Raw genomic sequence first — 17,610 nt, forward strand, 5'->3', positions numbered from 1 at the left:
TATGAGCAAACGCAATAAATTGGCACCATATATATTTGCTTTAACCCTCGCTCCATCCATATTCCAACTCGAAAAGAAGTCGGTAAATCACACGGATATCGAATAAATACACTCGGGTTACGTTTTTAGTGGAAAAATAAATATTTTGAAAACCCAAGAGAGAGAGAGAGAGTCCCGGTGTAAATATCTCTCGTATCCTGGTTCTTTTTTAGAAAATTTTCGCCGTACATATATAAAAGCATATTACTTTCACGAGCTCCAGCGAAATGCCAGAAATAAGTAAACTGTATGAATAGCGGAATTCTTAAGATTGTGTTTAAGCGAGCGGAAGAAAATTTCGAAAAGGAGATATAGTAAATAGAGTTTTTTTTTTGTTCGCGCGAATGAACTCACTCTCCGTCGGAATGTTTGTTTGCTGTAAATAAAGATTGGTTCTTTTCAAGGGGGAGGGAAATGAAATAGAAGCCCGTGTTCGTGTGCTGAATTGCTTCTCAGACAGTTGTTTGAATGGCTGATCAACCGTTGAAAAATTGAGGATAATTATCGCTATTGACTTTCGAAGTTCTGGTATTTCATCTTCAAAGTGTATTTTACGGCCGAATACAATGGCCAGACCTGACAGGCGATTATTGGAATTGAAAATGTGGGAAATATATGAGCGACGATACAGCTGTGTAGAAGTTTCAATGATTCGGGTACCCGATATTTATGTGTCATTTATATTATATCAAGCTGGTTGCATGCCATGGCCATCAATACATACCTGTTGTGTATGTAATTGAACAATTTATGATGAATGCAAACTTTCATCATAAATTGTTTAACTTTTCGCCATATTTATTATTAAATGCAAGAAATGTTCATTTTCTGGAACCACATCACATACACTAACTACACATACACTAACATACATAATACCATATATTCATCGCCATATTTTCTCTATATTCGTCACTAGTCTCGCTTCATAAGATCAGCAGCACATTATGCATTACAAAATCCACACCATATAAAACCGTGTTCTACATTCTCTTTATAACTCTGGACTGGACGAAATAATTTGCGGACCGGCAAAAAATAATATTGAATGGAAAAAATAGTTTACGGACAGGCTATAAATCAATAAATAGGAGAAATAATTTGAGGGCCAGCAAAAATGAATGAATAATAGAAATAATTGATGAATAATCAATTCAGGTTACGAGAATTTTTTAAGACGGGGGGGGGGAACTAAAAAAACAGCCGATAGGTGGCACTGGTACGAGCGACTTGGGTGGAAATCTGCAAATGAGACGGTTATAAGAACTTGCGCTCCTAATCTGCAACCAGTTCACCGTTGTAAACCGTGTATGTGGACCTACTGCGCTCTCCCGTTGCTGGATCTGTGACTCGCCTGCAATGTGTTACCCCCTGTGGTGGTGGTCATGTGGAACACGTACTGCTGAAACAAACGATTTGGAGGCGTTCTGTTCGTTATTTTCTTTGACTTGTGTAGCAGCGCCACCTATCGGCTCTTTTTGAGTTTTACGCTTTCCTGTCTTGAAACAAAATTCCCGTGACCTAGCGGTGCTTACCCTGCAAACGGTTTTTTATTTCGGTTATTTTTGCAGTTTTTATGAATTTTTAAAGTTCCTACGGACTTTTTGCCTACCCTGTAGTTTGAGAACATGCAGAAAATAAATTTATGTAACATCTATATCTGTAATATCTATAACTTCTACACCTGTTGAACATGATCAAATGTAGTAAATATATTTTTTTTATTGTGTCACCGTGACGAGTCTGAATGATATCAAAATATAACCTCACACAAAACATGAAATATGAGTGTAAAAACAATCTCACGGCGTGTTTGTAATGACTTACATGAAGCCAACTCTATTGTACACACTTGTGAGTCCAAAGGAAAGCGGTAAAGGTCCATCATACACGAAAAAGTCAGCTTTAATCTAGAAGAAAATACACAAAATGATTGAAATTCATTGGGAAAACAAAAAGACCACAAAAACTTTCAAAACCACCATTGTCTTTTTTCAGTCTTTCAATGCACGAATTTTTATTTTAAAATCAGATACAGCCGAATCCCGTTTTAACGAACGCCAAGAGACCGGAGAAATCACTTCGTTGAAACGAAATTTCGTTATTAAGGAATTACAGGTTACCTAGTATTGTTCCTATGCAAACTTATTTGGGGGATTAGAAAAGTGTTCGTTAAAACGAGATTTTCGCTATAACGGTATTCATTGAAACGGGATTCGACTGCAATAATAAGTTTGAATTGATAATTTCAACCTTTTTGTTTCCCATGGTTTTTATTCAAAATTTAACATCCATTCCGAATACACCCGCATCTGCATTTAAACTGTGGTCGATATTTTCAGTGGGAAATGGAGACTTATGTGATTTCCGCACATGTCCAGAGATAACCGAGTTTAGTCTAATCTGGACTGAAGACCATAACCGTAGTCGTGAACGAAACTTTAGGTAGTTAAATTCCTTCTGGACAACGGCTATTTAGCTTGGAATAATTGTTCTCGTTTTGATATCATTTGGAACAGCCCCCCCATTCCTCTATCAACAGCATTTATTACCACTAAAAATACCTTACTTTGAACATTTTGTTATCCAATTTCTTACCCTTGAAAACCTCCCGAAGACTCGAACAATGTAAAAAATGAACTCAGTGATGCAAAAAAAAAAAAGTAAATAAATGAAAACATGATACAAAATTGAAACAGCAAACATACCAGAGGATGTATGAATATACATTCCTTTTGGCATTCCGAATACTCCAGCATCTGTATTTAAATAACGAAATTCCAGTTCGATGTTTCAATTCATGTATTTTTTTTATTTCCCATTTCAGAAACGTTATTCAAATTCACGAAGTTTAATGTGGAAGAAACTTTGATTCATTGCAATGGAATTTCTAGAGATTCGGAGGAAAACACTGAAGAAATAGCACTCCGGGGAAAATATACACAGTGATATACGACACAATGTCGTACCATCTAAACTGATCTATTCACCAGATAGCACCATAAAACGTGTACTTAAATTTTTCATGTATTTTATGGTTGCACATGGTGGACACATAAAAAAAAATCTGACATTCCACATTACATAGCAAAATAAATAGTTCAGTAAAAATTAATATTGAGGGGGCTCGACAAGAGCCGAGGATGAGAGGGGTCTTGGGTGCCCTAGAGAGAGAGAGGACACCTAAAACCACTCTATCTCTGTCGTGGATGGGGCTCGAAAAGAGCGGAAGGAGGGGGGGGGGCTTTAGGTGTATGGTACGTCCCTCATCCTGCTCTATGGGCCAGGGCTGGACTCAATCTCTCCGTCGCCAAATGTCGAACTATTAAGAGGGCGACTGTTTGGTGGGGACCCATGTCGCTGGAGACGAACTGTAAAGAGGCCATACAGCTCAGTGCGAGTCCCACTGTCGCCAAATGGTGAACTGCAAAGGGGAGCTACTGTTTGCTGGGGGCCTCTGTCGCCAGAGGCGAACTATACATACATGATTTCCTCATGTCTGTGCATTTAAGTAATTTGAGTGACTTATAAATGCTCCGTGATCGATGATTGCACATGGTGGTCACCCAGCAGATGCCAATGCGATAATTCGTATTTTTCGTCAAGCAACATGGGGCGTATCCTTAACCCATTATATGCCAAAACTCTATTATTCAACTTTTCCAAAAAAAAAACAACCGTTTTATGACAACATGAAGGAAATATGAAAGGAAAACTCTCTTTGGGGAAAAATGCTTTGTTAAATTACAAATATTAATTATTCATTAATTTTTTTGTAAGATATATAGAAAACTGGATGTTGTATGTGTGTGTGTGAAGATACTTATTATTATTATTTTTTAGGAAAGCCGTTGATTTTTTCAGGAAAGAAAAATGCATCTCTGACTCTACCGGGAATAGAAACCGGGCCCCTCGTTTGCTGCATGATAGCTCTTATTATCTCTTCTGTAGCTGAGTAGGGTGACAGCACTCGTCAGGCAAATGAGGGGCCCGGGTACTCTTCCCGGCAGAGATAGTTTTTTCTTTCCGAAAAAATAACAATAACCTTTCAAAAAATAACAATAATGAGCATCTGCACATAATATCCAGTTTTGTACATATCTTGCATAAACAAGTGGAGAGTGACATCATGTCATGTGTAATTAACTTTCCGTTATTTATTAAAATTTTCTAAATATTTATATTTAGTTCGTAACTTTTACAGCAGTCACTTTAAAATTTAGGTACAGCAATCAAAACTAAAAGTTCCACTGCTCAAAAAGAAGAGAGAACAATCATCTGGTTAACAAGAAGAACCAAATTCACTAGAGCACCAATCTACCTGGGCAGAGAAGCCATAAGACCTGTGAAGGAAGTGAAATATTTGGGATGTATTCTAAACCAATCATTATCCTTCGTTCCGCAAATAAATCACGTAAGAACTAAGGCTACCCAAACCATGGGAATGATGTCACGCATTACATTTCCAAGTGCAAGACTAACTCTTAAAAACAAAGTCATATTGTTTAAATCAATCATTAGACCTATCATGACCTACGCCGACCCAGTATGGGCTCATGTTTCAAAAACCAACATGCAGCGTCTGCAAAGTCAACAGAATAAAATACTGAGAACTCTTGTGCGTGCACCAAAGTACATCAGAGGGGCTGACATTAGAAAAGACCTGAAGATTCCAACCATCCTCAGTTACATCCAACAAATCTCAGAGGATCACTTTGAAAGGATGAGGAACTCAGAATACGAGCATCTGAGAGAGCTGGTCGATTACAACCCACGTCAAAGATTTCTTAGGCCTCAAAACGTGCTGCACGTGCCATGATCGATGCGCTAGGGTCTGAACTACTGAGCTGTATTATCTTTGTCTATCTATCATAATATTTTTGTACTTTTAATTTGCTATCGAAATAATCGATCAACTCTATTGCATAGAGTGGCATTGTGGTTTGATGTACATGACTGATCTTGCACTGCACCAATTTGTATAATTTCGGCTAACACACTTGTTTTTCTATGACTTCTTTTGTATGTTAGATTTATTTTTTATTATTATTTTCTCATTAGTGCATTATGTAGTGTTTTGGTGAATTGTACATAAGTAATTTCATTTTTGTGTCCATTATAATATACATTTATCGCATAATATGTATGTGTATATATATGTGTGTGTATGTGTGTATATGTATGTGTATATGTGTATATATATATATATATATATATATTTTTTTTTTACTACTATTGATTTTACTGATCAAATGCTCTATTGCATAGAGTGGCATTTTGGTGAAGTTTGGCTGATCTTTGTGTATTTTACTATTCTGATGGTAGCATTTATCGGACTGTATGTGTTTTTTTTTTTTTCCTCTCTATTAACTTACAAGCACTTCACATCTACACAAACACGCACAAACTTGTCTATAACCCTCTTCATAGCTAGCAAGAGCAGTCTGTAAGTCGCCAGGCAGCCCCTTTGGGCTGGGCAGCGACGAGAAAAATTAAATTCTGTCTGTCTGTCAAAAAGAAGAGAGAACAAGCGTGCCGAAAAAAGGAGCAATGGTAAGTAATGGGTTAATGGCGCCCACCACCGCTGATATACAAATACAAACACAAAGGCTACAACAGTCAAACTGCTCAGTGAGATGGCTGAAAAAAGATGCACATGGAAAATATGAAGGTCAAACAAAACCAAAATACAGCGGCCTAATATAAAAGCGTATGTCACGAAAGAAAACATTAATAATTAATAATATATAATACTCTTATCCAAGTAGATGGCTTCTCGATTTACACCAGCACATGTTTATCGTATTTTTTTTTTAAATGTGTCAATTGTGTTACAATTTACTACCCCGGGGGCAAGCTATTCCATTTATTAACAACCACCCTATTAGAGAGAAACTTTCTGCGACACCTTATAGCCTGGAATTATCCCTTACTAAACGAGACTATTTCAACAAATAACAACTCTGGCCATATCGATATATTGCAATTTACTGCCATTAATGAGATGGGCTGGAAATGAAGGCGATATCGATCGGTGTCCGCCTCAAGCTCGTTAGGGAAAAAATATCTCATCTACATACATTTTGCCTGTTGTGGCGTTGTATTTGAACCTGGGACTGTGACAGAAACCTGCACGGGGTAGACGAGCATCTTACCACCACGCCATTCGGGTGCTTTACTGGCGCCTCCTTGTCGAAGCAGTTGATTGATGGTGTATTAATAACTCGTGGTCCATCCTATCCATCTCGTTGAACATTTTGAACACTTCGATCATATCCTCCGACACCATGAAGAGCGGAAGTTTGGTTCTTTTCTATTGATCCGATGGACGGGGAGTTACGGATGGTGGCGTTCGGTTGTTAGGTCCGGTGGCGCGATGCCGGCGGGCGTTCGGCCCGTGGTCTCGGTGGCTGGCGGGGCTTTCCCTTTTCCAGCATGGCCTAGCCGTAAGGTGATCTGCTTATATCCCGCAAGGGAAAAGCGGTGGCCATGTTTCGTGTTTGCATAACTCAAGATTTGTGTTCCAACAAGAGCACGCGTAGCTCTTCTTTGTAAGCCCTCAACAAAGTCTATGTACGGACTCCAAAACATTACATCATAGGCCTACTTCAGTCCAGGACTGACTAAGCCTCGTAAAAGTGGAAGAATGACTTTAGGAGAACATGGAGAGACCTTTCTAAGAATGAAACCGAGCATTCTATTCATTTTTTTGACCACCGCTGAACCACAAAACGTAAGCCGCCTCATTGGAAACTCGCCACTCCCTTTCCAACCAGATATTTAGCCACAACATTGGACAGTTCTACTTTTTCGGCCATAGAGTTTTTGTCAAAGCGTATTAAAGACTATTATTATTAATACACTTTGGTTTTCGTAATCATATTAAATTCATTTCTTCCTGTGAGATATTGAAGGCACATTTTTTTGCCCACTCTGTATTTTACTGAAATTATTGGGAAAAAAAACCCCACTAATCTCATTGACTTAAGAATACAAATGTTCACAGGTACTTATGCATTTTGCGTAATTTAATAAAAGAAAATTAACCCGTCATTAAAAGAATCTAGAACCACGTTTTTTCTGTGTATAATATAAACTAAAAAGATTTTAATGGAAGCTATTCACAGTTTTAAAAATCGAACTGCTAAAACTCTAAAATCACCTCCACTATGTAAAAATATCGTCATATACATTTGAGAATAAACGAAACTTTCATGGTACAAACCTTAATGCGAAGGGAAATATTTATTTTACTGTTTCCTTAATGGCAACAAGGGTCCTAGGAAATGATACTTAAGTAAGAAAGTATCTCTTGTACAAAGCCATGTACAAAGAGAAAACGAAAGTCAGCAAATATATATATGTATAAAAAAAAAAACAACATGCTGATCTTTATTGCAGTTGATGGTCGTTACGGGTTATGCCAACCGAAAATATCATGTTATTGGTGCTTCGGATGAATTTTTTCCCCTTCTCCTATTCGTTTTTTGTCCCGTAAATGTTGCACCGTATGTCCGAAAAATCCATAAATATTTCATCTGAAAAAGTCAAGTTTTAATGACTCCTGATACTTATAGATAGGCACTTTCTGTTCGTTCAAATATAAGAAACAAGAAATTGAACTTGAAGACACTGTCTAGAATTTTTTATTATTATCTGGAAATAAGTATCTTAGAACTCAAAAAAGGCATTTTTATTTTAAGAGTTTCAAGGAAGTGAAATGAAATTTAATTTCGTGCAGGAAATAAAATGGGATTTCAATCTTTATTTCCAATTAAAAATGCAATTTTTTTTTAATGTCTCCGCATACAAGATTCTTCACCAAAAAAAAAAGTTTGAAAGTAATAAAAATTTTATGGGTGATTTGAATATTCACGTAAATGTGGAAAAATTAACATGAGAAACGAGAAATTTTGATTTGAGGTTGAAAAATGGTTATTAGAGGGGGAAATATAAATGTAAAACGTTTTCATACGTTTCTCAATCGGAAAACTTGTCAATTAGTAAAGTTTGCGATTGAAAAATAAATTTACCACATGTACAAAATTGAATAAAAACTACTCGCTGAAATATTGATGATTAAAATTCTTGATTTTTGTCGCTTTTCGACAGTTTTATGCGGTTTATTTATTGCAGCACGTAAAAATTCGCCAGAATTAAGAATTGATATCTATATATAACGCTTGATATCTCGAGAAATGTTCATTCAATTATTACTTGATGAATTTTTTCAAGATAATAGAATCGCGTAGTTTGCTAATTGACAATTTTTTTTATAGATGGGAAAGGGGGTTTTCCATTTAAAAATTTTATATATTTTTTCAATTTTCCCAAAGAATTATTTTTGGGGGTTCAACTATTACAGAACTTCCATATTTTACTTATGCTTTTGTTCAAACAACTTGAACTTATTTATTTTAGAAGTAGGTAATTTTCTGAGTATGAATTTCTCATATAACTATATAATTCTTTGTGATGCATGAATGAATGAACGCCAGGATCTGTGCCACTGGACTTATCCCGTTGCTGATATCTCTTCCAGCCCAGCTTCGTGGCAGAGTCTGGAATAAAGTGAGTGCACCTAACAGTCTGAGTGTGTAGCAAGTGTTGTGTATGATATTTCAGTGCTGCCATCTATACTTCAAATTGTGAGGGAAGTGTAATGATTGAATATTTGTAACGTTGTAGGCCTGTTGCTCTCTGTGGTGTTTGTGATGCAGTATGTGTAATGTAATACAGTTATTGTATGATTTTTGTGACTTGTTTTACTGAAGACATGTTACAAAATGTATATCAGTGTGACGCAATTTTCTTAAATATGGACTCGGAATCGGTGATTGCATCTAATGAAACGAAAACTGAAGTATTTTTAATATTAAAAAATTAATTAAAACTTTTTGTTAACACCACATGATAGTTATTGATGAAGAGATGAGGTTGATTCAAATAATTTAATTATTCTTGAGGTTTCAAATGTAGTTTGATTTACAGAGTATTTCAAAAAAATGAAAGCTGCTTTCGGAGTGACAACATTGATTACCCCGTAGAACGCTGGAAAAACAATGACCTGGCAATTCTATAATTACAAACGTCTGTATAAGAAAGTTTTTAGACGAAAATTTTTTATGGACTTCTTTGCGCGCCATCTATCACACATTGGTGAGACGAGATAATTTGGATTGTTATCTAAGGCTCCCCCCCCCCCCCATCCCTAATATTTATACAATTACTTTCTTCCTGTGCAATTTGCTTTCAAAGGCTAAAGAATTTGTACTTGTGTAAGTTATTGCCATGTTATTCTCGAGATTTTTTTGCATTGTTATTTGTTTAAATATGAGAGTTAATTTATTCAAACCTCGCACAAATCCGATTTATTGTCATAACCAATTTATCACCGAAATGAGTTCAACTGAAAGTGGGCATGCGTATCTAATAGTCTGCATGGGTATCTAGTGTTGCGCGTTAATTTTTAGTGCTGCCATCTATTCTTCAAGCTATGAGTGAAGTGTAATCATTGAATATTTGTAGCGTTGTAGGTCTGTTGCTGTAATGTCATCGAGGTTCAATAGATGGTGTAAAAAAAAAATTTTGAGCTCGTTCACCCGGTTACAGTTTTTTGGAATTTTTGTGTACAGTAGAGCCTCGAAAATCTGAGCTGAACGGGGCCGATGCCACCTCGGATTACTGAAAACTCGGGTTATCCACAAAAAAAAAAAACTTCAATAGAAATTGGCTTTTAGGGGGTGAGAAGCCCTTGGACTTATGTATTCGTACTTGTTATTTTCCCCCACCCATTTTTTTCTTAATTCAATGCTTAGTTCAATGGTTTTTAAACTTCTTCCAATCGCGGTTCCTTTGAATAGTTTAGAAAAGAAAAGTGCCCTTTTCAAAGCACTAAACAGGCACAAATCACTGAATCGGAGGTCTTCAACGCATGACCCGCGGGATACTTGTGGCCCACCGAGCTCTTTGAAGACTCATGTGTACTATAGCTCAGTGACTTGCGGGTCATGGCTGAAACTAGAAATGTGACTCGTGGTGTGTCAGCGGTTGAAGACCCATGTAGCAATCATTTTTCTGTGGTCACGTCACCGTTTCTGTTGTAGGCCACCGCACCCTTTTACGTTATCAATTCATTATCGAAGGGCCTGTGGAAAATTCTCTCATGGAGGCCCACTGAAGATCCCAGCTTAGGAAACAAGACCCTTTAAAACTGAAATTACTCCCTTAACCCTTTAAGCGGCAATTAGAAATCACTAAACTCCCCTCCGAAATGCTATACATTTTATTTTATTTTTAAATGAAGTAGGCCTTTTTTGGATTTTCAGCAGTTGTAAACTAAGGGGGGGGGGGTGGGTATAGGAAAAAGTTTTCCATTGAGAAATCAGCTACATAAAATGTCTGGACTTGTCAATTGTAAAATAAGAGACTTTTATCCAGACGAGATATCTCGTCATTGCCACTTAAAGGGTTAATACATTGGAAGAACCAAACAAAAGAAATACGTAAAGTGATTTGAGAAGGAATTTCGAAATATTCCCCAGCACTTCGGTTTATCTGGAAACCTCGAACTTTCGAAACTCCACTGTTTATGAGTGAATACTTTTAGTTTTACCTGAGCATATACAGAAGATTTCCAGCCGGGGTGATTCGGACCAACACGTTCGGAACAGTGACGTATTGGAACTCGGCATGTTTGGCATTTGCGAAAAACACTTCCGGTTTCCATATCCGTTGAACCAATTTCGGGTCGTTCAGATCTAACGGCCTGGACATTTCCGGTTTCTTAAGCCTTTCGTCAAACCATTTTTGTCTGAGATACAAGTCGACTTCATAATCCTAGATACATTCAAAAATATGTCAACTCCCTAATGAACCAATATCACTTAAAAAAATAGCAATACATCACAACATTCTGATTGTTATAACTTCAAACTTACAACCAAAATATATATCGGTTTACGGGAACTTTATTTTGATTTGAAATTTTGATCTATATTGATTTTTCATTTGGTTTTAAAATTCGAAATGTTGCATTATTTTGTCTCCAAAAAGATAGAACTCACTTTTATTATGTTGGTTGAATGGTTTTTAAAAAAATAAATTTTTGGAGTGTGTCTTGGAATTTTGAACTATCTTGTATCTAGAGCAGTGATTCCCAACGTGGGCGTTAACGCCCCCTTAGGGGCGATGGTAAGTCCCAGGGGGACAGCAGAAGCTACGGGTATAACATAGGATTCTATGGGTTAGATTCTATTAGGGGGCGATGGGAGAAAAAAATTCCTGAAGAAGGGGGCGATGGGACAAAAAAATGTTGGGAAAACTATGATCTAGAGCAGTGTTTCTTAACCTTTTTTTTGCCCGTGGCCCCCTTTGAACCATTTTTTTTCTCGTGGCCCCCCTGTCTTACCCTGAGTCTTCAACTCTCATCTAGAAGCAAGATCCTTTATACGTATTGAAATAATTTTTTCATTGAATTTATACTGAACGAAAAGTTTGCAAAGAAAATTGGCATCCAGACCACTGGCCTAGAATTTATCGATTTCCCCACTAGTCCGAGTTCTATCAGAACCGTCTCAACATCACGCACCCCCCCCCACAGGCAAAGTGATACTATGTTAGTCCCATACATAGCTGGAAATAAACAGCCTATACATTTTCTACTTATTTTCAAAATTTATTGTACTACACGAATATCATAATGTCCCTACCTTACTTATGGACATGAGGGTCCCGGGCATGACCCCCTCACAAGAGTGGGACAGTCAGAGCTGCAGCCCGGGGCCTGATATGGTTTTCATTATATTTTGTTTTTCACACTATAATTCAATATAGAAAAGAGGGTCTGTGAAAAATCTAGCCAGGGACCTGCGAAAAACTTCATCCTAGGGAACTTGTTGCAAAATGTAGGTGGTGAGGCCGGGTAGGTCCATGCCCTAAGACGGCCCTGGTTTTATGGGTGGTTTTGTTGGATTCTGTAAGTGTATAGTCACTAATATAAAAGCTTTATTTCTTCACACCTTAATTTTTCTTCTCAACTCTCTGAAGCCCCCCAAACCACCTGTCATGGTCCCTTTTTCCATTTTCTTCCGTGGCCCCCTTGAGGTATCCCAGTACCACTAGGGGGCCATATGGCCCCCAGGTTGAGAACCACTGATCTAGAGCATAGTCTCCCAAACTTTTTGTTCCATCGCCCCCTTCATCAGAAACTTTTTCCTCTCATCCCCCCCCCCCCTCCGAACTCAAGTCAGCCCATAGGATCCTATACTAAACTCATAGCTTCTACCGCCCCCTTGGACCATTCCATCGCCTCCTCGGGGGCGATATTGTCCACTTTGGGAATCACTGATCTAGAGTATATTTATAGAAAAAAAAATTAAGTTTTGATTGATTATGTGAAAAATAACGACAACAAAAAGAATCGACAAAAATTCAGAGTAAAATACGGAATCTGCTAACACGGAATCTGCAAAAAAAATCATCGCGTGATCATTCGCAGATTGAAAAAGAGCTGAGATTTCTATCTTCCAAAATAACAAGAAAAAGATTTGTTTTTCCCTTAAACTTTCGAACTTTACTTTCCAGAAAATATTTTCTTTTTATCAAACGGCACGAAAGCAGATCCGGGAACTAGAAAAAAGCAAAATTATGTATTAAAAATTTACTGGAGATCATGGAATATTGTGTACGACTTCTCTTTTAGCAGACACTTTTATAAAAGAAAAAAAGACTTCCGAGTTCAAAGTATTTCTTTTCCAATCTTATGTATGTCAGAGTTCTTTTCGATGATGATTGATTTCGTTTGTATGCCGTATCTGTATTTTTATACATTTGAACTTTGATAACAATATCAAGATTTATCATAAGTTCTATCATTAATGTCACAGCAATGATCAGGAAATTCATCTTTAAATAACAGAAGATCTCTACGAAGTGGTTATGACCTTTTTACTTTATACACATCAAGGGTGCATAATCTCCGGCCCGCGGGCCAAATGCGGCCCCAAAAAAGATTTTATCCGGCCCGCGAAAGTTTTTCCGGTAGAAAGGTATCAATACGCGTACGACACGATAAATACATAGGCTGACCATATTTCTTTTAGAAAAATACGGGATATCGCGAAAAAGTAAAAGGCTCAAAACAAGTAAAGTTGCCAATTACAGACAAAAAATTCTCAATAGCAAAGAAGAGTTGGCATTTAGAACCGAAAAAATGTCAAAGAGGCAAGTAAAGTTCACAATTACAGCCAGAAAAAAAAAATTGCCAAAAGCAAGTGAAGTTGTACACTATCGCTGTCTGAAAAATTGCCAAATTGCGGAAAATAATGGGTACTCAAAGTCAAAATTTTTTCAACAATGAAAACGAATATTTTTGACAAATATGTGAGATTATACCGTATTTTCCTCCGTATAATCCGTGAATTATCTGTTAAAAAGTGAGTAAACAGTTAAAAAAATGCGGATTATCTACCGCTGCGGACAATCTGCAGAAAACTTTATCAAAAAATGTTAATAAATAATTTAATACTCATCAGCCTGACGAGTATTCTGATGAGTCTGAATTAGAAGGTTTTTGATTGAACTGTAAATTTTGTTTCGTGTGTAGATAATGCTATTATTTCGTGAATAACTTTAGGGTACCAATGGTGGTAGGTAATTTTAAATAGTGTACCAATGGATTGATTATTGAAACACGAGAGGTAAGGTTTTAAATATATTTTTTAAGTCCTGTGGATGATAGGAGTCCGTCACTGTGACCACTCGACCACCGCAGCGGCATATGCTTAACCAAACAAAGTCTCGCGGGCCAAATTTGGCTTCCGGAGTCATTTGATGTTGCTCGTGACCTAAAGCTTAATTTTGTAAAAATTAACTAAGGGGCTTATTTACAGATCACGTGACCCGTGGCATTGTTCCAGATCACTCAAATGGCCACGGTACATTTTCACATGATTATCTATTAAATTTTAAATGTGACAAAAGGTATAAAAAACTAATTATACCACCTATAAATTGTACTTTGAAAACTCCTGCGTGGTACCAGGACCCATCAGAGAAGCTCAAGAGGCAGCTGGACAGCCTGCAGGGAGGTTTCCTGCACCTTCTCACAAGAGCCTACCACAAGACGTCAAAAGCAGCCATGCAGGCCATCGCAGGAGTTCCCCCACTGAGTCTTCAGACGGAGTATGTCGCCAAAGCAGCCATGGTGACAAGACTCAAGAGGAACATTAGTCTGGGGGAGGCCCAATACCAGTGAAGTGAGCTAGAGCAGAGAAGGATAGGCTGGGTTGTGCACCCCGCCACCGACATCCAGGAGAGCCAGATCATCACCCTGGAAGAAACGGGCCCTATCTCATACGAAGGAACCACCATATTCACAGACGGTTCTAAAACCCAGGATGGAACGGGTGCTGCCTTCGTGAGATATGAGGATGACGTAGTAACCCAGAAGTGGAAGCAGAGGATATTGACAGGGTGCACGATTTTCCAGGCGGAGCTCTTCGCTCTAAGAGAAGCGGTAAGCAGCTTGGAAAACACAACGACCCAGTCCAAAATATACACAGACAGCCGATCCAGCCTGGAAGCCATAAGAGACCCCCCTCACGAGACACGAGGACGCCAGGACCGTCCGCAGGGCTCTATTAAAAAATCCAAACATCCAATTGAACTGGGTTCGTGGCCATGTCGGAGAAAAAGGGAACGAGGAGGCGGACCGATTGGCCAAGGCAGCAACCTTGAGCCGTACGATCCTCCTGGAAAAGAAGATTCCAGCAGCGACTGCAAAAAGGATAATAAAGATTCACATCCTTGGAGAGTGGCAGAAATTCTGGGACCACCCCCGCCACACATGGGAAGTTAATCCATAGGGTCCTGCCCAAAATACAGTGGAGAGAGAGATCTTGGAGCAGAGAGAAGACGATATTCTTCTCGGGCCACGGGCCGTTCCCCACCCACTTCCTCCGCTTCGGGATCTCAAACAATGACAAGTGCCTGTGTGGAGGAGTCGGAAGCCCATTGCATTACGCAACAGAGTGCGAAAAGACCTCAGATTTCCACCTGGTTAAGCCGCTCCCTCAGTTGGAGCATGAATGGTTCAAAAGGATGGAGAGAGATGGAAAAGCAATGGAAACCATCAAGGACCTGGTTAAATTCCTAGAGGCCAACCAGGAACATCTCCACACCAAGAGGGATGAGACCATCCAGACTCCACATGAAACGCAACAACTGAGGAGGAGCGAAAGACTGAGAGCAAGGGCAGAAGCCGAAGACAGCGTCGATAGGGTACTCTCCCAGGAAATAGAAGAATTAGAAGACGAAGAATACGACACAGAGGGAGAGCAATCGGAGAGAGAAGAAGCGGTCGAAATATGGGAAGACTCTGACTCTGACTTCAAATAGAATGATCCAGTGAAAGAGTAATCAAGAAACAAAGTCCCAATGATCAGTGTTTAAACTGTGAAGCACCCAACCAAAAGCTGAGGAGCTTTTGAATAATCGAACAACCCCCTCCCCTCATGCTGAAGGACCTGGCACCTGGTTGGACCAATGTGACACGAAGGGCTCACACTAGCCAACAAGCCAACGAGGGAAGACATGGGTCCAGGACCTGGCGCTTGGCCACAGAGAGGAACAGGGGGCTCGGGCTCAATAAAGCTGGAAAGGACATCAGAACAGCTCATCGGAATAAATTGTATAATAGAAATATTTAAATCTGTATATACTTTTTTTTTTTTTTTTTTTTAATAATGTGTTTTTATATTCAATGTTCATGTATTTTATATTTTATATGCATAATAAAGCACCCGACATCGCCCAGCCCCTCATCCGGGCAATGGCTAAAATTGACAATGGTCGATAGAGCCTGGGCGGTGCACGGAATGAAATGAATGAAAATGACTTTGAAAACTCGAAACATTTTTCAACAAGGGATATAAGATATCAGCGAGTATCAGCCATTCATCACATCCTAATCTTTCGTCACAGTGATTCCATAGATAGTTTACGCTCATGAGATGACTGATAACGAAATTGATGGACCCTTTTCCAATTGATCTTTGATCATCCGTCCGATATGTCACTGTGACGGTAGAAGAACCCTTGTGTCATTTCCGACGTAAGATAATTCATGTTGGTTTGAAAATGAACCTTATAAAAGAAATTTTTCTAAAAATAATTACATAATTTAATCATTACAAATTTAAAGAATTAATAAGTTAAATTTTTAATTGCTCTGTCACTGTCTGGAAGTATCTCGAAGTTTAGAAAACTATTATGGTGTGTATGATATTGGATTAAAAACATGTACAGGTATCCCTCAAAATTAAAGGGCCCATTTGTGCGTGAAAAAATGAACAGAAAAAAGAATGGGAAGAGATAGAATTGCACTGTGTCTGTTGCATTGTGTCTGGGAAAACAGTAAATTTTCAGTGAGACCGAATTCCAAAATTAAGCACAAATTTTTTGCAATAGACGGCGATGCAATCTTTAAAAACTTAAAAACGATATTTTGAAATTATATTGAAAAATTTTGCAGCAACACGGTATAAAGTGACCGTAGAAAATTCGCAGAGACCTGTGCAAACATCTCAGATAAATAGACTTGAACTGAATTCAGACAGAATTTCGGAATTCTCTATGAAAATTTTGTACTGTGACTATACTATGTTGTTGATATTATTTATATTTTGAAAGTATCTCGTAAAGTATGTTGATATGTTTGAAAATACATATGGTATTTCAGTTTTTCCAGACACACTACAGTATCATCTGTTGCAAATATTTGTAACTAACTCTGAAATTCAATCTGACTGAAAAATTACTATTTTCCCAAGCACAGTGCAGCAAACGGTGCATTAACATTGTACTCTCCGGCCTTTATTACGTTCATTTTTCAACCGGGCCGTTAATTTTGGGATACCTCATAGGTATTAGAAGCTCCAGGACAATGTTTCACAACTCATTGAATTATATCGAGTTAGTATTTATCGACATGGAATACCAATTAGCACTTACCATCGTCGAAGGGTTTATCGATCCAAAACTTCGGACGTATACCTCGCAGTATACAACAGTTGGTACACCTTTGAATGACAGAATAGAAAACATACGAGTATATAATTACTCTTGATAATTTAAAAATCGATGAAGAAAACAAATTCATCAATAAAAAACACATTTTTCGTGGATGATGTCGTTTGATGCATTTTTTTTACAACTTTATAATTGTAAAAATATATATTAATATAGAATAATTATAATTATTATTCCTGGTAAGAAAAAAAGTTTTGTTTTGGAAACTTTGAAGGAAAGTAAATTTATTGAAAGAGGAAATGAAATGTACTCTCTTTCCTCTCTCTTCTAAATCTCATACTAAATTCCCCAGGAATGTCAGAAATTCGAGAATATAATCCTTAATCCGATTATAAATCCGAGAGGGCGCAAAAATTATTTTTCACAGTCCCGAGTTAAATATTGTTTGAGGTCTGAAAAATGAAGTAATGTACATATTCTAGAGCGAATGGAACAAACTTTACGATTCCTTTGACTAAATAATGATAATAATAAAAGAAT

At 37.8% G+C, this 17,610-nt stretch overlaps 1 protein-coding gene across 1 annotated transcript in view; it reads right to left on the reverse strand.

The window, feature by feature from the left end:
- The window catches only part of LOC149087382 (glycine receptor subunit alpha-1-like), a 49,623-nt gene that overhangs the window by 15,189 nt on the left and 16,824 nt on the right, over window positions 1-17,610 (reverse strand). The window contains exons 3-5 of the mRNA XM_089231460.1: window positions 17,053-17,120; window positions 10,655-10,878; window positions 1,867-1,949 (exon numbers count right to left, since the gene is read on the reverse strand). Of these exons, the coding sequence (XP_089087586.1) occupies window positions 1,867-1,949; window positions 10,655-10,878; window positions 17,053-17,120 (375 nt within the window). The remainder of the gene's footprint in view (window positions 1-1,866; window positions 1,950-10,654; window positions 10,879-17,052; window positions 17,121-17,610) is intronic.

This window comes from Pholcus phalangioides, unplaced genomic scaffold, assembly GCF_987345545.1.
Source record: "Pholcus phalangioides strain wild (caught in Gottingen) unplaced genomic scaffold, Ppha-v1.0 ptg000004l_1, whole genome shotgun sequence".
NCBI classification, from domain to species: domain Eukaryota; kingdom Metazoa; phylum Arthropoda; class Arachnida; order Araneae; family Pholcidae; genus Pholcus; species Pholcus phalangioides.